We start from the raw sequence: 25,752 nt of genomic DNA, 5'->3' as shown, positions 1-25,752 counted from the left end.
ATTAAAGTGTACTTAATGGGATCTCATAAAAATAATTATTTAAAACCCAACATTTCCGTCAAAAATCACAAACACTACTAAAGCTTGGATTCCCAAGGTAAATTATTTTCAAACAACATATTATCTTCAAAATAATTATCAATTAAGTGACTCAAGTATACACCCTTAATATGAATACAAGACTTTGGTCGTTATCCAACATTTTATAAAGATGGATTTAACCATCGTTACCCGATTCGGATTCGAACAATACTTTCCTAACAATGGTTATAATCCAACCAAAGCCCTTACTAAGGTGTTCACTTGATCCTAGCACCACACCACCAATTTTCACATTTTAAAAATAACTCAAACTCATATATATGCAATTAATCTAATAAATTAGGGCTATCAGGGGCGGATGAAAGTCTCATATAAAGTAGTTAATATGGCTATGAGGAGTAGATATAAGTCTCATGGCCAACTAATGAGGAGTTAATTAAAATAATAAGTCTACATGCTCAAATGAAATCAAAATATATGCTAGCTTGGCACATATACATATAATTCAACAACATAGGCCAACCAAGTCCAGATGTGCTGATACACACCAAGCTACTCCTTTAGTGCTTCTTTAGTTGAATCCTTTATTCTGTAAAAATGTTAAATCACAAGAAATGAGACATAAAGGTCCCAATAATCAGAATTAATATGTGATAATACATACAATGTAACTAATCATGTGATTACTAAGTAAAGCATATAAAATATTTTTCCAAACAAATGTTATCTAGACAATTCAAACAAATATTAAATTGATTGACTACACCTCATCTCCTTCCATACCCCATAGTCAGAAGCCAAATTACCTAGTTAAAGTTTTGAATTGAACTAAGCTTCAAGCCACTCATTGGATTCGAGGGATTACCACATGATAATTAATTTTCCAAACAAAATCCCAACATCAACAATATTGCAGTAAATTATATCATGGTAAATAGTAGTTTACTAAAATAAAAAAGTTCACATAAGTAAGATCCCATTTTTAAAACAAAGTTTGAAATCCAAATATCATAACAAAATTTAGACAATATAAAGAAAAAAAAGAGTTCCTAAGTACAAGTTGACTGAAAATATCACATGATTATTTTCAAAATATCTAAAAAATAATTCAAGTGCCCACTATAAAATATACAACAAATTCATTCATTGGCTTTGACTTGATACCCAAACATTTTTACATGAAAAGTTGTATCTACAAACTCATTTAGCGCTTAAACGACAATTCCCAAACAATAAACTTCACATCACAAATCGAGCTAGCATTTAGTGTGAACAACTTAACCACAACCCAATTATCCATTTCATCATGTACAATTCTTATCATTAACTAAATACAAATACAATCCACAGTTAAGTTATAACCATCAAACACAATTTATATAAAACTAAACATAATTAAATTCATATTCAAAACACATATAAATATTTGAACACAACAAATTAAGACTATGAGTGTCAGACAAAATTTTCATGGCCAGCATATATGCAGTTCATAAAAAATTATAGTCTACATGCTCAATTATATTCAAAATTGTCCTAAGTTTGAAAAATATATATTCAATTGCAAAACGAGGCATAATAACATAAATTGGTATTTCATACACCAAGTTTAAGCTTTCAGTGCTTCTCCGATAAGACCAACTCTTGTATAAATATTAACCACGGGGAATGACGCACAAAGGTTATAGTAACCAAAGCTATTATGCTATAATGCATACCATGCAACTAATCATGTGACGGCTAAGTGGGATATGTAAAATAATTTTCAAACAATTTAATCAAATCCAACAAATTTTAAACAATTCCAAATATAATCTAACAAAATGCTAAACTACTACCTTATCTTCTCCTTTCTCTAAGACGAAAGTCCATGCCTGATGCTTAACTCACTCGGCTAAAAGTAAGCTAGTTTAAGCGACAAAGTGCCACTCATCGATCAGATGAGGGCATACCATGTGTATATTTATTTTCAAACAATAAATCTCCCAAATAACCTCCTACGATAAAACAATGTTGGCATATAAACCCATTAGATCCTAATTACCATTACAAATCCAATTTAATTCAAATCCTCAATTTTCTACTTTTTCGGTTCTTTTCCAAGATGTGGTCACTGGAATTGTAAATTTTAACCTTAATCACTAAATTGATTAATCTCAGTATAACGTCAAATAAACATAACCAAATCATTAAATTCAAATAAATTATCACTATATTCATCATCATCATATTTTTCTTAAGTAAAACATAACTTTAATTCTTCAGATCGATTATTTGAACAAATTTAAATCACACAAACTCGTATTCTAACATCATTATTCTATTTAAAACTAAATAATCAAAGAAATGTCCAAAGTTCAAAATCTTTCACACCGTAAATTTTTCTTCATCAACAAATCAAAAGCTGACAGAAAAAAAAAAAATAAAAAAAAAAAAATCTAGAACACTTACCTACTGTTAAAGTTTTCAAATGATTCTTAAAATATCCTCCTCACCGTAAAACTCTCGCATCTTGCAACCGTTGGTCTCTCGCCGCGTAAAAAGAAGTTGAAGGAGCACTTGACGCGTGTGATTTATGTTAGCCGTTGGGCAATTCAATTGCCAAATCATTTGAGCTGAGTGTACGCGGTATGATGGCAGGTAATAAATTGTCTACTTGAAGTGGTAACAGTGGGACAGCCCACACCACCATTCTCTTCTTGGTTATTATTTTTCTATAACAAATATATATATAATATATATATAGGGTGTGTGTGTAATTTTTTTAGACTCTCTTAGTATCCGAAAAATTTAACCCCAATTGTACATTTTGCTAAAATATTTTTTATAGCATTTATATAATATGAAAATAACTTACATGTTTCTATTTATTAATCTCCACTTAAAATATATAAACCATCACACGATAAATTCCAATTACTATGCATTAATTTCATCAAGTTCAAATCAACGCTACTAATATTTATTATATTTAATTGTGTTCTTTTTCATAAATTAATAATTTGATGACTTAAGAATATAATTTGAATTGATTTATCTTGATCAATATATTTTTTAATTTCATATTTTATTTTATTAAATCAAAATCCTTTGCACCTCGATACCTCAAATAGCATAAATTAAGTTATCCTATATCTCAATTTACTTAATAAATTACATCCTAATTATTTAAATTCTAAGATTAAAAATTTGAATGTTTTAATAGCATTCTATTGTTCATCTTCTCTTGTTTTGAGTTGAGATTTGGAGCGATTGGATTTGTTGGAGAGATTAGCCAGTTTATCTTCTTATGTTTTGTTTCATCTGATCTTCTTCTTTGTTGGAGAGATAGATTTGCAGAGATAGATTTTTGTTTTACTTTGATTGCTTGATTTTTGTGTTCTTGATTGTTGGTTTTGTTTGGTACTCTATTCTCTCTCATTGAAGGCAAGGGTTGGGTTGCAAGGAAGAAGAAAAGATAAGAAATGAGAGAGTGGAGCCGTTTATTCTTCTTGTTTTTTTATTTTTAATTTTTAAAATATGCTATATGGTTGCTATTTGTACATCAAAAGAAAAAAAAAGTGATGTATATGACACGTGAACATACTATCCAAGCTTAGTAAAATTAACTAACAGTCAAACATTTGAATAGGTTAAAATTGGATGATATTGTACTAATTTTGAAAGGTCATGAGACATTGCATTTTTTTAAGATAATTGTATTTTTTTCCTTATCGTGACTTAATTTAATAAAAATTAAGTTAATCTTATCATTAGTATATTATATTACTAGAATTATATTTTGAATTTTCTAATACTAATAAATGAATTTTCAATTTTATTTAGTTTTATTAATTAAATTAATAAAAATGAAATATAAATAAAAGAAATAATAATAATGACAATGAATTAATTAATTAATATTATTAATTAATTAATTTTAATAAATAGTATTAATAAGAAATATACTCTCTCCGTTTAAAAATGTAAGTCATTTTTAATATTTTGAAATGTATTTAATGTGCTTTTATCAAAACATTTTTAATAAATAAAACACCCTATTAAATTGTTGTATGTGTGTCAAAAGTGTGTGTGTGTCAAAGTCCCACGTTGACTAAAGGAAGACATCTCCTAGTGTATATATATTAAGGAATGAAGTGGGCTAGTAAAATGGGCTTGGAGGAGAAGTGGCCTCGCGCACATGAGACAGGCCAACTCAGGGCAATCGCAGTTGAAATCAATCGATTCGTCCCCTGCACGCGAGTTCAAGAAGCACTGGGTTCCTTTTACCGGGTTATTTTTACAAAAAATGGTTAAATAAATAGTTATTTTTGCTTACCCGAAAAACCTCTGATTTAGCTGTTTTCAAGTTAAACTTGAGGCGTTGGCAGCGTTGGCAGTTTTCTGGAAACCGAATTCTGTGCGTTAATGTTTTGCCTGCCAAACGTCTCTAGATTGAACGCTGAACGTTTTCGGATTAATGGACGTGCACGTTTCTGCTGTTTAAGGTGTGTAACTAAAGCATTAATCCATGAACGTTTGTTGTTTAATGTGTGTATAACCGAAGCATTAACCGGTAATTATAACCCAATGTTTGTGTCTCATTCCTCAGCCTATAAATAGACATTGGTGCGGACAGAACAGATAGAAAGGTTCTCGTCTTCTCCTCTGGTCTTCTTTTGTCTGTTTTCACTCGTAGTCTTTGCTGTTCTGTTTCCTTGCTCCGCCGCAGGAAGTGCTCGTTTAATCCTGGGGGACTGCCGGTCTATCGTCCAGGTGTACCGGAATAATTCTTAAGGACAGTGTTCATCCGGACACGACTCGAGCAATTGGTAGCTCACTGTTCGCCTCTGCATTTGCTGTTTTACCAATAAACCAGGTGTCGCTGTACACATCCCATCTGTCGCCGATGTAGCCAACATAAATAAGAATAAATATGAATTGGAGTGTAATTCAATTAAAAATATCTTATATTTTTTTAATATAGGAAATAAGAGTTAAGAATACTAATTGCATATTGAGGAAAGTTTAGGGACAAATTTACTCTTTAATCCAAACTAAATTAGTGACTAAACATAGTTTAATAAACTAAAAGTAATCATATCAGAAAAGAGATTGTAGACTCTAGTGTATTTGTTAGCCTAAAATAATAATAATAAAAAAACTCTCATGACTTAGTTTTATAATCAGTTAAAAAAAATCATATTTTTGCTTATAAAAAAAAGATCTTATTTTTAAAAGTTATTAGTTATATTTGTTATGAATATGAATGTACGCTCGTGCATTTGATGGCCCATGTAAATCTGACATGAATATTTTCTTTTCAAGTGATTTCGTGGAGGTGTCTTTCCTCAAGAACAGAGAAAGGATCATTATAAATCTAAATTATTAAGTTTTCCTCAAGATCAGAGAAAGGATCATTACAAATCTGAAAACTTAATAATTTAGATTTGAAAATTTTTAACTTAATAATTCAGATTTGAAAATTTTTTAAAATATAAATTTAATTTAATTTGAGCGGTTGATTTGCAATGGAAAGAAAGTGCAAGAGAAAAAATAGTGTAGAAAAGCCCATTCGTGATTTCGTAGAAGGCAAAATCTTCACTGTTCCTGATTCCAAGTGTAACCAAGACACCGAATATTAATGTGCAGGGAAGAAGAACTGTCTCTCATCCCAGCAGAGAGTCCAAGCTGTGCACTAGAAAATGCTTCGTTTAACATCTTGTTCCCTTCCGCTTCCTCTATCTCCGACAACTCTGCTTCCTCCATCTTCCAATGCTCATATCTCGATCACATCAATTGTGCATCCTTCATTGCGCTTTCAACGTCGCCGTTTTTCTTCTCATCTTTCCCAGTCCGTTTGTTGCTCCCTTTCTCCTCCTTCTTCTGGTCCAACTTGTCAGGTTTCTTTTCATTTTCGTTTTACTGTTGCTGTTTCTTCTTTAGTATTCTGAAAGTGCTTTAGTATCTTTTCATTTTACTGTTTTGGTTTTTCTGCCTTAGCCATTTGATAAATTAGTAACCCACAACTCTGTATGTGCTTCTGAAGGTGATATATGTATATTTACATATAATTGAAGTTCTGAGAACTTGTGGCAATTTTTTTTAAAAAGATTTTTTTTCAGAATCTGAAATATCTTGTTCAATGTAGAACAAGCGATCAAGGACAGCTCAATATTATGAAGCTGGATCAAGACTGATAGTGAGAAGTGCATTTTCTTTCTGACTATACATTTGGAATCTTGAGAAACATGAATGAAATAATGAATGATTGAACAACTGCTATGGTTTTTAATAGATTAATTGGAAAATTTCTATGTATGCTGGGATGGTTATTGTAAAGGGAATATTTAGCAGATTTCATTGTCCTCCTGTTAAGCGAATGGAGGAAGTTTTGTCTGGTAAATTTGATGCTATCTCTATGGTATGATGATGGTACAAGGTTTTGCTGCAATTTCTTCTTAGACATTGCACAATGTTCCTGTTTGCGTGGTTGTTATCCCTGTTATTTCCCATTCTTTGAGCATTGTTGCAATATGCTACACTTAATTTGCTACTTTTTTGGATGTAAAGGAATCGCACATATAGTTTTATAATCTGCATGTGATGGTGTTTCGTGTGCATATCTGTACGTTCCCTTAATAGTCTTTGTTGAGCCTGTTTCTTGATGCTGCTAATGAGTATCTTAAATTGGTGACTCAGATGGAAGATAGTTTGTTGTACTCCCGAGCACACTGGGTTAGTAAATCTTTGATTGCCTGGAATGAGGATATTGGGGATGGCATTTGCTATCTACTTGCTAGTAGAGATGCTTCTTTGTCCGTTGCAAATAATGAAATTCAAGGTCAAAACTCTAACAAAATGTTTAACCTGCTCCAGTAGGTGCAGCATGTTGAAGAATACTAATGTTTTCCTTTGTACAAGTGATTCCCAGTGGAAATTGACTCATTCCAGCGTTAAACAGGTGAAGATGTGAAAATTAAGCTTGAAGAAGATAGGGCTGGCCTTCCTAAATATGTAAGTTACTCTTACCTTTTAGGGCCAGTTTGGATTTCAGTTAGGTATAATTGATTATGAAAATAATTGATTAATATGATTAATTTTAATTATAATTGATTATGTTATAACTCAATCTGTTTGAATATTGAAATTAATTTTAGCTGTACAAATTATCATAAAAGATATTACTTTTCAAAATTAAATTATTGACAAAGTTGTATTTTATATTATTAAATTTATTAAACTTTATTTATGAAGTAAAATATATTATTTAACTGTAAAATTGAATTTATAAGCAATCTTTCAAAGCTTATTTCAAAATGTGATTTTGGCTCAATAATCAACTATTAACTTTGGTGGCTGTTTAGATAAATTTTGCAAAAAATGATTGTTTTGGCCATAATCGATTTTTGGCTGAATCCAAGCAGGCTATTAAAGCCTTCAAAATTTATTGTAAGATCAGGCCCAATAAAGTGATGTCTTTGCGCTTTAATTGTGCTCGAGATTTTTGTGGCCCTCATTTATAATGGAAAAGGGATTATAATCATGGTTTAATTACCAGAGCGACTTATGGATTGTCAGGTGGTGGAAAAATTTCCACATATCCAAGGTTATAAAGCTTTTAAATTGCCAACTTCTTTGGACGTTAAGCATCTCCTCAAATGTCAGTTAGCAGTTGGAATTTACGACTGTAAGTCCTTATTTTTTAGTAGCTTGCAGAAGTAGACTACTTTCAGACAATAGTTTCACTTGAGGCCTTCATGTTCTTATGAGTAATGAGGAATCATTTCAATAACTATAGAACTATATTTCAGCACAATAATTTACTCATAATTTGATTTCTATAATGATGGTGAATTGTCAGGTGAAATTGATAATTTTGTCATTCTTTGAGAGATTTTTTTATATTAAAGTTCATAAATGCTGCAGCGACTTGTAATTTATAAAATCTTTTTGCACTCTATTCTTTTATATCATTTATTGATTATTTTTGGCATGCTACTAATGTCTGTTCCCCCCCTTTTTTTTTCCCAACAGCTGATGAGAAGTGCAGGAATTGTACTGGTTTGCAGTTACCTGGTGTAATAGATGAACTTTTTTCATATAATGGGCCCCTTGGTGCACTTTTCTCAGGAGATGCTGTTTCACTTTACCTTTGGGCTCCTACTGCTCAAGTATGTTGTTTAAATGGCCAAAAAAAGAAAAAAATAATAATGCTTTCACAACCTTAGCTGCATTCCCCTCAATGTATTTTTCTGTTAAAACAGGCAATATGTGCTTACATCTACAGGGGCCCCACAGGAGAAAATCCCATCGACATTGTACAGCTGGAGGAGGATAATGGTGTTTGGAAAACTAAAGGACCAAAAAGTTGGGAAGGCTGTTATTATGTTTATGAAGTAAATGTTTACCACCCTAGTACCTTACGAGTTGAAAAATGCTATGCCAATGATCCATATGCCAGAGGGTATGTCAATTTATGTCCTCTCATCTTTTTCTAAATTCTACCATATTTGATGGTTATAGATAGAGTATTGCCATTCACTAGTGCTTATTTCTGTTGTTTGCAATTATATAAAAATTTATGTTTCCCTATTCTTTTGTTGATTTCTTTTTAGCAGACTTTCAGCAGATGGCAGGAGGACATTTTTGATTAATCTTTACTCTGATGAGTTAAAACCAGAGGGATGGGATGATCTGGCAAACAAGAAACCTGTTATACATTCTTTCTCAGATATAAGCATTTATGAAATTCATATAAGGGATTTCAGGTAAGAAGTATTTCATGCAGTATTTGACTGTGCTCATATGCCATTTTTTGACAATCAGAAATAATGATTTGATGTGAGATTTTGAAAAGTTTATTTGGAAAAAAGATTGCAACAAATGTATGCATGTATGAATAAAGTTGAAGTAGTTTTATCTTCTCTTGTGCTTTTCTCAACTGATGTGCAAATTTATTTGGAATTATAATTGTAAGTCCTGACCATCCTTATGCGTGGTTATGGAGCTGATCACCCTCTACATGAGGAAGTTCAAAGTGTTAGATCTTTGCTGGATCTAGATTGGAATGTCGATATTCATCACTGTCACAGAGAAACTATGGATTGCATGGATAGATTGGCTAAGAATGGTCATAACGATTTGCAGGACCTTGTCTTCTATAGGGAACCTCCTTCATTTTGTTTAGATTTCCTTTTTCGGGATAGATTAGGAAGTAACTAATTTTCCTCTAGTTTTTCTTTCAAGTTGTAGCTTGCCGTACTATTAAAAAAAGTATTATAATTATAATCCTTCTTTTTGAACAGGAATGCTAATAATATTCTATCTTTGTGCATTGTGCACGAAAATGGGTCTTGATAGATTTATGGTTTGACTTTATAGAAAGAAGAGAAAGATAACATAAGGAGTTAGTGAGAGAGAAGTAACAATAGAGAAGGAGAGTAGCTGTGTTGTCATCTAGCTCTCTGACTACAAAATATTTAGGTTTCTGAATTAAGCATAATGATATCTTTTCCTTTGATTTCTGTGTCTGTTTTTCAATGTTTGTCACTTTTCTATTGAGTTTTAATTTTCATTTATCTTGGGCCTTCACCTTTAGCATTTTACTGATATCTTAAGCTAAAGTTTGGACCCTCTATTCATGGGTAAACTGCTGATACCACCTATCTTACCTTAGTAATAGTTAATTATTGCACTCAACTTTCAGAAGATTTATTGTCAGTCTTCTGAGTTTATGTGATTTTCTTTTCTCCTTGTAAAGTTTGGTTACCTTTTGCTTGTTGCCATGTAGTGCCAATGACTTCTCTGTGCAACCCGAACTTCAAGGTGGTTATTTGGCCTTCACATTGCCGGTAGCTTTCATGTTCTAATTCTTGCTATTTTTAAAGATATTTTAGAATAGGTTTTTTTAACTTCGATGTTTTGCAATCTCTGTTACTTTTATGTGGCCTATTCTCTTCCTATTTAATTTAACAGTACTTGGGAAACTGAGCATTTTTTGAAAGAGAATCTACAAGCAAGTTACGGTCTGCAAAAAATGTTTTGGCATGTGTTGCTTGTAAGGATAGGACCTAATAATATATTCATTTAGAAATGTACGATCCCTAATTCAAGATTTGTGGGTTCATCTGCATGGGTGCTTATTCGAGAATGATTCCGGATCTTGTTGTATCATATCTATGGTTCTCCAATATCTAAATATCTATGGTTGATTCTTTTTAATATATGAAAATTAGTTATGGCTAAATCAGCTAAAGAATCAAATTGAATAAGTTAATTCCTAAATGAGCACAATTTGTGAGAAATGCAAGAGTTGGTATGAGATTGAAAATATCACTGTAATGTTAAATACTGTTGACATATGGAGTAACTCTAAATCTATGCTTGAAGGATTCAGCTGGTGTACTTCATCTGAAGAAATTATCAAGTGCCGGCATCACCCATGTCCATCTACTTCCAACTTTTCAGTTTGCTGGAGTTGATGATCAAAAGGAGAACTGGAGATCTGTAGGTAAAATATTTTAAACAATTATATTATTCTCTTAATAAAATAGTGCTTCCTATATTAAATCCTTTGTCTCCAATCATGGAATTCTACTTCTTGAAGGGTCAATACAACCTTAAATATTTGAAGTTCACTATTAGTTGAGGATATTGATATATTGTTAGATAAAAATTGGAATTAATCTTGTGTAGTACGGAGTGATATAGATTGATCAATGCTCTTGACGGAAACCCTTTTGCTTGCTTTCTCTATTCCAGCTTGTGTTCTGCTGCTTTACAAATGTAAATATGTTGATTGCACACATTTACCATCTATTATAGTCTTATATTTTTGTGATATTTGTTTTTGGAGCTTTGGATATTCTTTTACAAATACTAAATGGCTATACCTTTTAATTTTGAAGCTCATGATTGAGGTATTTGATAGAATGTGTTCTTGGGTCTATGGCTTGATTTAGCTTATGTTGGAAACAACACACATCAAAGACGTTCGTTTTAATATTAGTCCTTTATTTGTTTGGTTCAAGAAGACATTATCTTGTTTGATTTGTTTTTTTATCTCGTCTTTCTGTTATGATTGGATGGTTTTATTTCAGTATAGGTTAATCTTTCAGCCTCCAATTTATCTGCTTTTGTGTGGTTTGACTATTTGGTAAACTAAGATCAAAGCCTTGTCTCTGAATTTTTTCATTGGTGTAAGCCCCTAAAGGGCATGGCACATTACCATGGTAAAATTGGGCTCCATGATGGCTCTGAATTCAGAAAACAAGTGATTTCATCCGGGGGAGTACCTTGTGTGCATTCAATTTTTGAAAACTCTCCATTCATGATTATTTGGCACTGATTCGATGGCAACGTTTACCTCCAATGGTCTCAAACAATGCTTTATATATATTACGGATGTATCAACAAGGATTACATCTCTAATAATTCAACCTCGCCCTGCCAAGTTCAAACAAGCCAAGTACAAAATTTGAGTGGATGAAAACAACCAAATTATGTCATAGTTGATCATTTGATGATTTAAATTGGGAGGAATTTCCTTTCGTACAAGCTAGCAAAAGTTATCTGCCAATCTTTCAAGGGAAACATGTTCCTCTATGGAGGATACTGCTTTCCTATTTGAAATCAAAAGTGAAACTTAACGAATTGACATGACGAGATTTAAGTGTTATGCAATATTCTGACACTCTTGTTTATTTTGGGCAACGTTCTTTTTCAATGGAAATGCAGCAGTGATGCGGGAAAAAAAAGCATATTACTGAACAGTTGTGGATCAGGATAGGGTCTGTAGACTTATTTTTGGCCTAAATCGAGTATTTGAATGTGTTGGGAGAAGAATCATGACTATTCTCCCTTTACTTTCCCTGAGAAACTTTTTCAGACGTTAAAAGATAAGCAGGGAGAGATTCATTAAAGTGTGTTCAAGTTCCCAACCAGCAGCTGAAACATCAGCCTTGATGGCATGTGCTGCTCACAGTAGTGTCAATGGGCAGGAAAAAGGACATGAGCTGTGGTACAGTGGTAACTAGCAAATTAGAAACTAAGACCAAGAGATGAGACTAGTGACGTAATGGTGATCAATGAGGATAAAAGTCTGTCTGAGACAAATGCTTTTGGCAGAGAAAAGTGGGCGTTGTTAAAAAATTGACTTGGAAATTAGGCCAAGAACATTTCAGAAAAAAATTTGGGGTCTGGCAGAATGGTCAAGCAGTACTTGGTCTTAGGGAAGAATGCTGACAACGCTAAGGTATTAGCTATGAGTTGTGTATGATTAATATTTACATATTAGCATGAGAGGAAGTATTGGAACCCAAGCACATCTTTACATTATGTGTCATTTTGTAGTTTTATTGAATGTTAGTCCTTTATTTATTTTGTTCTGTAAGCCATGATTCTGTTTGGATTTATTTATCTTATTTTTTGTTCTGATAAGATAATCATATTTTTAATTCTCTGAGTGAGTTAGGTTATTTAGATAGTTAATCTTTCAGCCTCCAATCCATTTATTTTTGTATGGCTTGAATAAGAATCGGAACACCAAATGTTTGAATTTCTTCAACGTGCATGAGTTTTTTGGCAGATTTTTCAATACTAGAAGGTTTACCACCAGATTCAGATCAACAACAAGCTCTTATTACAGCGATTCAAGACTATGATGGGTACAATTGGGGGTAATCTCCTACTTGCTACATTGTATGACACTTCCAACTTAAATTTATGCTAAACTTATTTCTTGTTAACATAATGTGCACTCTATCTTGGAAAGGTACAATCCTGTCCTTTGGGGTGTTCCTAAAGGCAGTTATGCAAGTAATCCAAATGGTCCATCCCGTATAATTGAGTTCCGTAAGATGGTTCAGGTATCATTTTGATGTTTCTTTATCTAATGCCAGTCATGGATCTAAATTTCAATGATCATATTTTCCATTACGTAGTAGTGTGATACTTTAGTTTGGCAAGTTTCAGTTGTCTTTAAATTGATTTTTTTGGTCTCTTGATAGTTATATTCTTTACAGGCACTTAACCATATTGGCCTTCGTGTTGTGTTGGATGTTGTGTACAATCATTTACAAGGAAGTGGGCCCTTTGATGAGCATTCTGTCCTTGACAAGGTCATGAATTATCAAGTTTTCTTTGGTCCACCTGTAATTGATCACATATTTTATATTCATAGCTGTTCTGTTAATCTTAGCTTCTTTTTGTCAAACATTCTTCTGCTTTAGTAGTGTGACACAAAACTCTTTTAATAGATTGTTCCAGGTTACTATCTAAGACGGAACGCTGATGGGTTTGTTGAGCATAGTACTTGCGTGAACAACACTGCCAGTGAGCACTTTATGGTTGATCGTTTAATCATTGATGATCTTATACACTGGGCAGTCAATTACAAGGTAATTGTTTATATCACGATGCAACAAAATTCACATGCTACCTCTTATACTTATGATTGAGGAGCTGCTTCCTTTCGTCTATCTAGATGTGCCTTTTTACGTCTCTGGTTATACAATGCTGTTATTATTGTTAGCCCTTTAGTTTTTTCTTTTTGGTTATATTACTTTTTTCCTTTTCAGATTGATGGGTTCAGATTTGATCTTATGGGTCATATTATGAAGAGCACAATGGTATGTAGCTTTTGACATTTCAATACGAGGGTTAACATAGGCTTGCATTTAGAGATGAATGCAATTTTTATTCACAAGACCTATCCACAGACAAGGCACTGAACTGCAATAAATATGTTTTTCTTTGTTAATTGTTGCAATCGAATTATTTTTGGATTATTTCATATTTTATACTGCAAATAAATTGAAAAGTTCAAATGATGATTTTAGACACTAAGGATCACAAGCAAAAGGCTACTTCAATAATCTTAGTCAGAAAGTACAGTACCAATTATCTTACGTGCAATTATCATTAAGCCCTCACCCTTCTAATTGTAGGATTGTACAAAATTTCCAAGCTAATAAAATAGGTGTTTAACAGCACATATCAATGCATGACATTCATAAACAACACCCAAGATATTAATTCAGGATTTTGGTGCAGGTGAAAGCAAAAAATGCACTCCATGGCTTAACCGAAAAAAAGGATGGAATTGATGGTTCAAGCATCTACATGTACTTGTTCTTTATGCTGTCTTTATTGGATAAGATTCTTTGTTGAATTTATCTCTTCAATCTTCCTGGTTCTCTCTTTTAATGATTTCCATGCTATATTTTCCCCTAATATTCTTCTTTCAACCTTTTCTTATCATTTTATTTTATTTTATTTTTTGAAGGTATGGTGAAGGATGGGACTTTGGTGAAGTTGCCAAAAATGGACGTGGGGTAAATGCTTCACAGTTTAATCTTTGTGGAACTGAAATTGGGAGGTAGGTATAGTTTCTGTCTTGACTTTATATGTTACTCAATTTTCTTTCCTAGTGCTGCTTGAAATTAATATCATGAGCCTGAAATGCTCGATAAGATCTTACTTGATTAACCATGGCAACTGAATTCCATCTGAACTATTTTACTGAGTGCGGCCTTTTATCTTAAACAAAACGAGCTATTATAGTATTAAATCTATTCATGTAATTTAATTTGCATGGTTGTATCATTTTAATTTTCAGGATTGATCAGCATAGACTTATGAATTTTCTAAATCCAAGAAACGATCAGATTTATAGATACTTTTAGTGTTGTGATTGATTTACATGAAAGGCATTCTTTCTATGAGTTATTTTGAATGCAATATAGCTTCAATGATCGAATTCGGGATGCTGTACTTGGTGGGTCTCCATTTGGTCATCCACTTCAACAAGGTTTTGCAACTGGTCTATTGTTGCAGGTTCCTTCCTTTTTCTTTTTCTTAGAAAAATTTTATCATTTTTTCACTGAGTTAAATGCTCTACCTCAGTAACGTTCTTCATGGATATTTAACTTTTAGTTGTTATAAATATAATGTCTTTATTCCTCTGTTTCTTTTCCTCATTTTTCTTCTCTCAGTTGACCTTGTCACCTCCATATTTGTTAAAACTAACTATAAAGCTGCATGTTACAACGACAATTGGAATGCTTGTACATTGTTGTTAATGAATTCTTATAAGAAGTTTTGAATTTAGAACTATAATACTTCTACATAAAATGATATCTGCACAATAAACATGAAAACACTATTTATGTATATATTTAGCTTGGAAACTTCTCCACAATAACAATCCTCCTCCCTGTTCAAAGTCATTCACAAGCGATATCTTTGTTGTTTCCAATTTTTATGTTTCTCTTTTTTGAAGCAATTAATGATAACAAGTGTACGATGGTGTTTATATTTTACTCAGTTGAATCTAGCACAATCTGCCTTCTGAGCGTTAAAATTCTTCTATCTGCAGCCTAATGGCCATGATCATGGAACAGAAACTAATGCAGCCCTAATGCTTGCTGCATCAAGGGATCAGATCCAGGTTATCAGACTTTCATGCATTCTCAACTTCATTTCATTGGCTAGTTTTGGAAGATAAATGTTTCTTTTCACGAAGGATTGGAGTTGTATATTGTAGTATGGTGGTGGGATAATGGAATTTACAGTTCCTGTAGACAAAGGTGATAGGAATCCTCCTGATTTTATTTCATTATGTTTCTGTAGCTTTTGTTTGGCACAGATAATCACAGGGTGTGTGTATATATATATATATTTGTTGCTCCTTATTTCTATCATTACAACACAACTGAGACAATGATACATGTACTGTTTACTGCTATGTCTTTTCAACTAATTTGCTGGAAGAATAATTCATCTCTCTTGAATATACTGTCTTCATCATTTGAAGGGGAACTTCTACTGTCTGTCACTAATATCATTCATTGCTTTTGTGTACAAGTTCACCCAAATTTTTTTATGCTTCTCAGGTTGGGATGGCTGCAAACTTGCGAGATTTTGTACTAACCAATTCTGTTGGAAAAGAGGTATGGATCTAGTTACATTAGCATTGTTTACTGAAGTTTGAACTTTCATCTTTTGCATAGTATTTGATATTTCAATGGTAAACATTGAATACCAGCTTCAACCTACTACTATGATATCTCTATGCTTGGTAGTTCAACCTTCACTAATATATATATATATATATGTATGTATCTATGTATGTATATGTATATGTCAACATAACCACATGCACAAATATGTTTTCATTGCATACATTTTATGCACCCTTTCTTGTCTCAAGCCCAACATTAGGAGTGTGATGGGAGATTTTGAGTATATATGTCATTCCTTCTTCCAACGAGTCTAAGAGATAGGCTGTAGACTTCAAATTGTCTAGGACGTGGGTTGCTAAACACAGCAAAAACTTCCATGATCATTCCTATGAAACTTTAGATTAATCAGGGTTGTTGGTCATAGTTAGGGGCTGTTTCATTCCCTGCTCCAGAGAAAAAAAGGTGTTGATGGTGATAATGGCTGTATTTTGTACCTGCGGCACTTTTGGAAGCTGTTCTTTCCTGTTGTAACCTTGGAGCAGTCTGGAGGTTTGAGTAGTAGAGATTGTCATGCCTCTAGGTCTTGCATTAAGACTAATTGAAAGATGCTTTGAGCATGAGTTCTGAGAACTCCAAAGACAACCTCCAGCTAGCAAGTAGGATCAGGACACGAGATATAGGACATTATCTAATCAATGAATATGAGCTGTACTATGTTATCTTTAGGGACAAAAGTACCAATCCCTTATCTTCTTGTTGATTGGTTTTTATGCTGCATTCTGCTGAAAACATTTTGCATGGAAAATTTCTCACTGGATGATGAATTTCCTCTTTTTATTTTTCTCAAAAAGATTAGGCTGTCAAATTTTTAATACCATTGACATCGTGATGAAATTAAGATAAAGCATAATACTATTTGGATATCAGGTAAAAGGGTCAGAAGTTTTACTACATGATGGGATACCTGTTGCATATGCTTCATCCCCCACAGAAACTGTAAGGTTCTTCACTTTGAAATGCCTATTATCAATTGAATACTTTTCAAAAAGTATTCACCGCACTATGTGCAATCAGAAAAATTTTAAATGATAAATGTTCACCATTGTTGTCATCAATTAGGAGGGGATAAAGCAGTTGGAATGGGTGAAAATTTAATTACTTATTTTGCAGGTTAACTATGTTTCTGCTCATGACAATGAAACCCTATTTGACATTGTAAGCTTGAAGGTATGCTAAGTCCACACAACTTTCTATTTTTTCCATTGTATTTTCTCCTAACCTCTGATGCGTTTCTGTCCTTTCTTGCAGGCTCCAATGTCTATCCCTCTAGCTGAGAGATGTAGGATAAATCATTTGGCAACAAGTATTATAGCCCTCTCACAGGTTCATGCGGTTCATTAATATCATGTAGTATAAAAATCTCAAGCTTTTACCTGCATATTTTATGCAATGATATGTATTCTTATCTTTAGGTTTATTAAAAACATGCTTCTCTTTTCATAGATTATGTTTGATCTTGCTATCCTTTTTTGTTTTCTTGTAAATTAAATAGAGTGAAGAGATGTTTAAATTATTATTGACCTAATAGAATGGTTATATTATGTTGTGGCCTTATTGCCATGTCATCAACTACTAAAGTTCAGCATAATGTGGCCTATTTGTTCAAGTTCTGCTTCATATCCATTGCCCAACTAAAGATTACTAATAACAGTTTTTGAATTAAAGAGAAATCCAAAATACATGAACCTCTAAATGAAAATAACTCAAAGGAACATTAAGGTTTGAAACTTTAATTATTGTATTACCGGGACTTCCATCTATATATGAGTTTACATGCATTTAGTACTTTCATTCTATGTTAGAACATGCAAGCAAGCTCACAGCATGCAATTTCTGTGGTGACTTTGAACAAACCAATCTATGACTTGGCTGCCTTTCTTATTCATTGTGATGGCTGGCTTTTGAAAAACAGGATGCTAGGGAACTATAACAGTTTGTAAACCATGATGTCTTAAGAAAGAGCAGTGTCCATGTTCTGACACATTTTGAACACTTATAATTCATATGATATTATGCAACGCTTTATACAACACACTGACTTCAAATTTTTCCATGTTACCGTGTTTGTGTTAGTGTCTATGTTTACTATTTTTTTTCCTCTTATTTATGTGTTGTTTATGCAGTAAGGGTTCATGGCGTGATGGCTGACCATGTTTTTTGAAATTTAAGTAGTCTAGTCAATTGGGCCATTGAGTATTGGGTTACCAATTTTCATCATTAAGATATCTGCTGCTTTCCTTTAGAAGTTATTTCTGGCACTTAGTCGTTTATGTTTCTTAGGGGATACCATTTTTTCATGCTGGTGATGAGATACTCCGCTCAAAATCACTTGATCGAGATTCATACAATTCTGGTGATTGGTTCAATAGGTTGATTCTACAAGTTCTCAGTTTCCATAATTTTCAATCTTGCAGATATGTTTTCATTGACAAAAATAGTATTAGAGTACGTAATTGTAATGTTGTAATAATTATAGCTGTTCAGATGATTATTTTTCTGTCACAATTTAATGTGTTTCCTTCTGCATCTAATATTGGTCTATGATTTCAGGCTTGATTTTTCATACAATTCTAATAATTGGGGTGTTGGGCTTCCTCCAAGGGAGAAAAATGAAAAGAACTGGCCACTGTAAGATTTTTAAGCACTTTATTAAAGCCGTTTAATCACTGGATACTTAGTTGAGTGTCAACTCATTGGGCATTATATGGTATAAATTAATATATTCTAGTGATGAAATTTTTTGTTCCATCTATTGCTTCATTTAGTAATCTGGTTTCTTTTTTAATCAGGATGAAACCAAGATTGGCAGATCCATCTTTCAAGCCTCAAAAGAGCGACATCCTTGCCACTTTAGATAATTTCTTAAACCTGTTGCGCATAAGGTACTCATCACCACTATTCCGTCTGATGACAGCCAATGCTATCCAGGTGAAGACATTTTAAATATCTTCCTATGGAATCATTATCTTGATTAATCATGGAAACAATCATTGAAACTGAATGCTCCTTTAACCTGCCTAAGGGAAACCTAAGTCGGTGACCAATTATCTTCACATGTGGATTTTTGAACTCTACAAAGCATATTATTTTCTTTCATTTTTTATGGTTCATGTTCTACTTTATATTTATTGTTAAATTTGTTTGTCAACTATACACCTATTTGGAAAAGATAAATTTCAGTTTATCCAAATTTTCTTTTAGTGTAAGGTATTTAAGCTGCCACCTTTTCTGAATCCTAGCCTTCTTGTCGTTGTATTTTGAAACTAATAGAACCTTGCTGAACAATAAATAAAAATACAGAAATATTGCAGTGGAAGTAAATGACAGGGAAATGCTGAGGTTTTGATATCAATACTCAAAGGAAACTGAGTAAGTGTTGCATGGGCACACTTTGATTCTGGCCAAAAGCCTATTCCCTAGTACAACCAATAGAGAAACAACACAACAACAGAACACCAAAAAAACACTTGCAGCAACGTACACTTAATGGCATTTGAGGACACTCAATTCACAAGAGACATCTCATACCCAAAAGATGGCTTCTAATACTCAAAAGATGGCTCTAACATAGCCCATACCCCTACACAGACTCTAACACATCACTAGACCATAATTTAATTTTTCCTGTGGCTAGGATCCGAAGGATAATCATTTGGACCAGTAGTAGCTCTTCTAAGCTACTCTTCTTCCCTAACTTCCTCTTATAGGTCTTGGCAAAATCATGAGCGCTGTCAGAAAAATTCTGGTATGAATAGTGTTAAGAATAATAAAAGCTTTGAAACTCAATTTGAGTGCATTGAATTCTCATATTTCTTTTGCTTCTCACAAATGTTGTTATCTAATTCGACTGAATTTTTATTTAAGTCATGATTTGCTTTTTTTTTTTTTTTTGGTTGGCCCCCTTTTCTAGAGCAATCCTTAATGCAAATCTTTCCAAGGCTACAATTATTATTTCAAATAATATTTGCAGGAACGAGTACGATTTCACAATACTGGACCATCATGGGTTCAAGGGGTTATAGTGATGAGCATTGAGGATGGTCATGATGGCTTTACAGGCTTGTCACAGCTTGATCCTATGTATGTATACAAATTGATGTTAACTTTTTCACTTAATCACAATAACATTCTTTAAATTCATTTCGTGGATGATGGTGTCACAGATATTCATACATTGTGGTTGTTGTGAATGCAAGTCCGAATGAGGTATCATTTGTTAGCCATTCCCTGCAATCGAGAAGTTTTCAGTTGCATCCTATTCAGGTAAAACTACTGGAGAATCTATATTTGTGGGAAATCAAAATCATATTTTTATTTCATTTATTTTCTTGATCTATGATTAGATGCTGACTGTATAGGGAATATTTTTCATTTGTTGTATTTACCTTTTTTGCTGTATAGATCCCCATACCTTGTACAAATAAAAATCGAATCAATGGAATCAATTTTCCCCCCACAAATATGTTGGTGTCCACATGGTATGAGAGTCATGGTTGGAGATTCCTTAAGGAATTCCATCTTCTGAGTGTTTAACAAAATAGAGAGGTTGAGGGTGCTTTAGGTTACAAAAGGGAGAACCACGAGTGACACTACCCTACTAGACATGTTTAAAGATGTCCGATCAGCATTTCCCTAGAAGCCGACCACCATACAAGTGACATGTGATGATCACATGCCGCCACAACAGTTTCACTAAAATCTGACATGCCAACTTGTGGGAGCATGTGTGATTCTGTTTCCAACAATGACTCAGATTTTCTAGCAAAACCACGTTTTCCAGTTCTAGGATCTTCATTTCCAACCTTTCTTAGTTGTTGTGTGTGGCTTGTGGTTTGGAGCATTCTTTGGTTGCTGTCTCTTCCGTTCATGGTCACAGGAGTAATGTCATGGTTATTTCAAAGCAATAGCGAGGCAGATTTACTGGAGGTAATAGAGGCGTGCTTGGTTGGACTATTTACAATGATTAAGCTAAAGCTGAAGGCTTGGGTTGCTGCTCCCAATACTGAAAAATATTGGTCCGTGGCAAATGGGGGGAATTATTTTCAAGCATTAAAGACCTGACATTGTGGATCATTGATTTGGGTGCATCTTATCAAATGACTAGTTGTTATCAATTGTTCACCACTAATGCACAATATGCTGGGAATTTTCAAGGTGAAGATTGCTGATGGTTCTTTAGCATTATTAGCAGGAAAAAGAAGTATTCACCTCTCAAATTTTATAATTTTAGAATATGTTCTACATGTGCCCAAACTTTATTGCTATTTACTTTCAATAAGTCATTTGACCAAGCAATCAAATTGTTTTGCTAAATTTCTCCCATCCCATTGTGTGATTTCAGGATCTATTATTTGTTATGACAATTAGGAGTGGAGTGCTAAGTAGTATGAGGGGCTATTTGGAAGTCACTTGAGTGAGCAATCCACACTCACTTATTGTAAGCAATATTGCATCTATCTTAAAAATTAATCACTTTATATTATGGCATAAGAGGATGAGTCACTTTAATTTCCATTGCCTTCAATAGTTGTTTCTCAATTCATATTTGAACTAGACTATCAGTTAAATCTAGTTTGTAGTGTGTGAACTTGCTAAAAATCATTGGAACTTCCTTTTCTAGAGCCAAATATACACCACCAAACATTTCACAACCATACATAGTGACTTGTGGGGCCATCACATGTTGCCAACCACACCAATAATAAGTAGCTCATTACTTTCATAGATGACCATACTCTATCTATTAGGTTTACCTTTTAAAAGACAAGTTTGAGGTTTTATTTGTGTTCCCTAATTCTCATGTTATGATTAAGAACCAATTTCATTTCAATATTCGAATCTTACACACCCACAATGGCATTGAATTTTTAACTTGTCTCTTGAGTGTGCTTTTTCAAAAGCATGACATCGTTCAAAAAAGAACTTGTGTTCATGCGCCCCCCCAAGAAAATGGAATACCTGAGAGAAAAAATAGATATACTTTAGAGGTGGCAAAAGCTCTTATGTTCACTTATAATATTCCAAAATATTTTTGGAGGGATGCTGTAATTATTGTAACATATCTCATGAATAGAAAACCAAACTAGGTATTGTTCTGTGAATCACGCTTCAAAAAATTATAAAGTACATACCCTACATTTCATATTGGGACCAATCTGTTTCTTTGTGTTTTTGTGCTATACATCATTTGTCCACCTTCACTGAAGTCCTAAATTTGAACCTCATGTTGTGAAATGTATCTTTCTAGGTTGCTCACCAACACAAAGGGTTATTATGATCCTATCTCTAAACATATCTTTCTCAGTATGTTACCTTTTTTTAGGATACCCCATTTTTTCTAAAGCGCACTTGAGAGATTTCTTTAATTTCCTCCTAGGTTTGAAAACCAAGGTAAAGGCAACAGTTTTTGTAAGTTAAAGAAATCCCTCTATAGGTTGGATAAATTCAGGCATTCTCTCAAAAAAGGTAACATCAAGACTTACAAAGAGACGTTCAGAGACATGATCATAACACTTGTAACTCTTGTGTTGTGAGTAACCTAGAAAGATATATTTAACAACACAGAGTTCAAGTTTAGAACTTTGATAAAGGTTGATAAATGAGGTACAACCAAAAAACATGGAGAAGAAAATTGGTCTCAACATATGTAAGTTATGTACTCTACAAATTATTAAGAGGTGATTCAAAGGAGTATACACACAACAACATCCCTTAGAAATATGTTAGAACTTCACAATTGAATTTGAGAGCTCTTGCCACCTCTAGAATATGTCTATTTATTTCAGTTATCCTATTTTGTTGGTAGTATGGACACAAGTACTTTTGTGGATGATGTCATGTTCTTGAAGAAACATACTCAGAAATTGGTTGAAGTGTTTGTTGTTATTGTTGGTGTGTAAAACTTGAATATTAAATTGGAATTAGTTCTTAATTATAGCATAAAAATTAAGAAACACGGATAAAATCTCATACTTGTCTTTTAGAAGTTAGACCTAACATAGGCAAGTATGACCATTTATGAAAGTAATGAACAGTTTATCATTGGTGCGATTAGCAACACGGGATGGTCCCTACAAGTCACTATGCATGGTTGTGAAAGGTTTTGTAAGTGTATATTTGACCTTGGAAAATGAAGTTCAATGGTTTTTCACAAGTTCACACACCTCATACTATATTTCACTGATATTCTAGTTTAGAGATGAATTTAGAAGCAATTGTTGAATATAATGGAAATTAGGTTAACCCATCTTATGTCATAACATAAAATCATCAATTTTTAAGGTAGATGCATTATTCTTTATAATAGGACAATGTGGACTACTCACTCAAGTGACTTCTAAATTATATAGCCCTTACTCTTTAACACTGCCAATTGTTTCCCAGATGATAGATCCTGAAATACACAAAGGGATGAGAGAAATTTAGTAAAGACTTCTTGGTCAATTCTTCTTGGTCAATTGCCTCACCAAAAGTAAATTACAATGAAGTTTAGGTACATGAAGAACATATTTTAAAACTATAAAATCTGATATGTGAATACTTTCCCTGCAATGAATGCAAGGAACCATCTGTAATCTTTATAACATTCCCAAGTACATGTGGTGTAAGTGCTATACAACTAATGATAACTTGTCATATGATTAGATGCTCCTAAATCAACGATACATACTAATGCATTTTGTGACATCTTTAATGTCTAAAGAAAAGTCCCCTGTTTTTGCTACTAATGCTAGAGGTGCAGATCTAGTCACATTTGTCATTATGCGTTAGAGTTCCCATATTACCACTTTTAGAACTTGAACAAGACGAAACTTTTATAATAGATGTGAATCATAATCCTACTATATGCTAAAAACCACAAAAATAGAGCACTACACTCTCAATAAAGACTAAGACTCTTGGGAAAAAGAGTGCCCATACTTGGAAATTGCATGGATCTAGTTGGGAATGGTGTCTCATTACTGGAGGAAGAAGTTGTCTGAATAGACCTCCCGTGCACTTCCATGCGCTGCGGAACATCCTCTAATCTTCCCTGGGCTGGTGGTGAGAGTCAACAAGCTCCCTACCATCACACAAATTCTCCAAGGCACTATATTGAAGACCATATACAATCTGATGGTTCCGTTGTTGTATTCGCTGATTTGCCTCTATTCTCTTCAATTCTTGCTACTTGAAATTTTCCACACCCAATTCTTCTCTGCCGCCACTTGTTACCAGTAACCTCCTATTGCCATGAAACTCAATCACTCTCACATCAAGGTACAAAGAGAGTTAGAGAGCCCTCTCGTCACAAGCATAGAGAGAGTCTTTTGCAAATACTCCTCTGGTCTTATTTATAAGGCAGAAAGAGAAGATTTGTTTTGGTCCTATTTATAGGGCATCTCGATGATTATTATATCTATCTTTACTCTTTTGTCCCTATTCAATATTAAAGAGATCATTAAATGTTAGAGTATTTTACTTTTAGAGTAGGTATTTAATAAGGGTTGACTTGAAAATTTGTTAAATTTTAAGACAGAATTAATGAGGTTTAAGGTTTTTCTTGATTTCGGTGAAAATGTTGAAAGTGATTTATAAATAGGACCAAAGGGAGTAGATGTGAATATGAATGAATAGACTCCTTTATGTGTTGGAAACATCTTATGCTCAATTTAATGGAGATTAGTGGCTTGTTTGTTTCACCGAGTAATTCTTTAAAAAGTATTAGCTTCCTGTTTTTCATAGAGGTTTCGAGTTCTGGAAAATCATGAGCTCGATAAAATGAGTGTTGGATGCAAATGAATGATTGCATGTCATAACACAAAGGTCGGCAATTACAATGAATGTAAAATTTAGTTGTTACAACCAATACTGTATTGTTATGTACTTTCAATGGATTCAGTGACAAAGGCAGTAGAAAAATAATTTCATGTAGATTGATTAATGTTCCTTCATTTCAGTATGGTGAGTAGTTAAACTTATCACCAATATCATCAAGATAGAAGTTATACTATTAACTTGTAAATAATGGCTTGTTTTTTGGACCTTGTGCAACCAAAACATGTCTTGTTGCACTAGTAAATCTTGAGAAGTGGGCTAATCCTAATTTGTCTTATGTGGTAGGTAACGTCAACTGATGAGGTTGTAAAAAGGTCAAAGTACGAGGCATCCTCTGGCTGTTTTCTTGTGCCCCGAAGGACAACAGCTGTATTTGTGGAGTCTCGCAAAATATGACAGCCTCTGAATTTGAACACTGCCACATGCGGTGAGATTGTGATTATGCTGGTTTCGGTGTATCAGAATTTTTGGTTCTATTTTACTTTACAAAATCTGAGAAGCAGAACCATGATCTGTTTTAAGAAAACCATGAGGCTCTGACTTGTGACAAATTTTCTCCTTTGGCAACTATGGCTGATTAAATAAGAAACTCCATTTTAAAATGAAATTACATCGTTTTTACTGCTTTGCAAGCCCAAGGAGGAAGTGTCACAGACACTGGGGAATATTAATTTCATATTTCTTTTTCATAAAACTCAAATTTGAACCAGAGATGTTTCCCTTCAAAAGCTGCCATGGATTAACTAAAAGCCCGTATGAAATGAACGTTGAATGACAATTCATATATAATTTACTTGAGTTGTTAAAAGTTGTTTTAATATCTCTTAATATTGTACATGTTTCACCACTTGAAAATATAAACCTCTTTGAAGAATGATTAGCTTACAGC

The 25,752-nt window shown here is 33.3% G+C and overlaps 1 protein-coding gene across 2 annotated transcripts; it reads left to right on the top strand.

Annotated features, from left to right (window-relative positions):
* Window positions 1-5,629: 5,629 nt before the first annotated feature.
* Window positions 5,630-25,470, top strand: LOC129311225 (pullulanase 1, chloroplastic). 2 transcript variants are annotated; one of them, XM_054953360.1, is made up of 28 exons: window positions 5,636-5,924; window positions 6,724-6,865; window positions 6,986-7,038; window positions 7,603-7,711; window positions 8,059-8,195; window positions 8,289-8,488; window positions 8,643-8,792; window positions 9,815-9,875; window positions 10,414-10,534; window positions 12,611-12,701; window positions 12,797-12,890; window positions 13,047-13,142; window positions 13,281-13,421; window positions 13,602-13,652; window positions 14,077-14,147; window positions 14,309-14,401; window positions 14,769-14,859; window positions 15,401-15,472; window positions 15,918-15,974; window positions 16,914-16,982; window positions 17,157-17,213; window positions 17,295-17,369; window positions 18,327-18,415; window positions 18,597-18,674; window positions 18,836-18,974; window positions 20,017-20,126; window positions 20,210-20,309; window positions 25,149-25,470. In XM_054953360.1, the coding sequence occupies exons 1-28, from the start codon at window positions 5,727-5,729 to the stop codon at window positions 25,257-25,259; spliced, it is 2,856 nt and encodes a 951-aa protein (XP_054809335.1). In that variant the 5' UTR covers window positions 5,636-5,726; the 3' UTR covers window positions 25,260-25,470. The 2 variants fall into 2 exon arrangements, 1 of the variants encoding a protein (XP_054809335.1); XR_008593261.1 differs by lacking the exons at window positions 20,017-20,126; window positions 20,210-20,309; window positions 25,149-25,470 and having other exon boundaries at window positions 5,630-5,924; window positions 18,597-18,753; window positions 18,836-18,975.
* The last annotated feature ends 282 nt before the right edge of the window (window positions 25,471-25,752 follow it).

The sequence above is a fragment of the Prosopis cineraria genome, unplaced genomic scaffold, assembly GCF_029017545.1.
Source record: "Prosopis cineraria cultivar Desert tree isolate PC_DT_omini unplaced genomic scaffold, ASM2901754v1 PC1, whole genome shotgun sequence".
Lineage (NCBI taxonomy): Eukaryota > Viridiplantae > Streptophyta > Magnoliopsida > Fabales > Fabaceae > Prosopis > Prosopis cineraria.
This window is presented reverse-complemented; position numbering and strand designations above follow the sequence as displayed.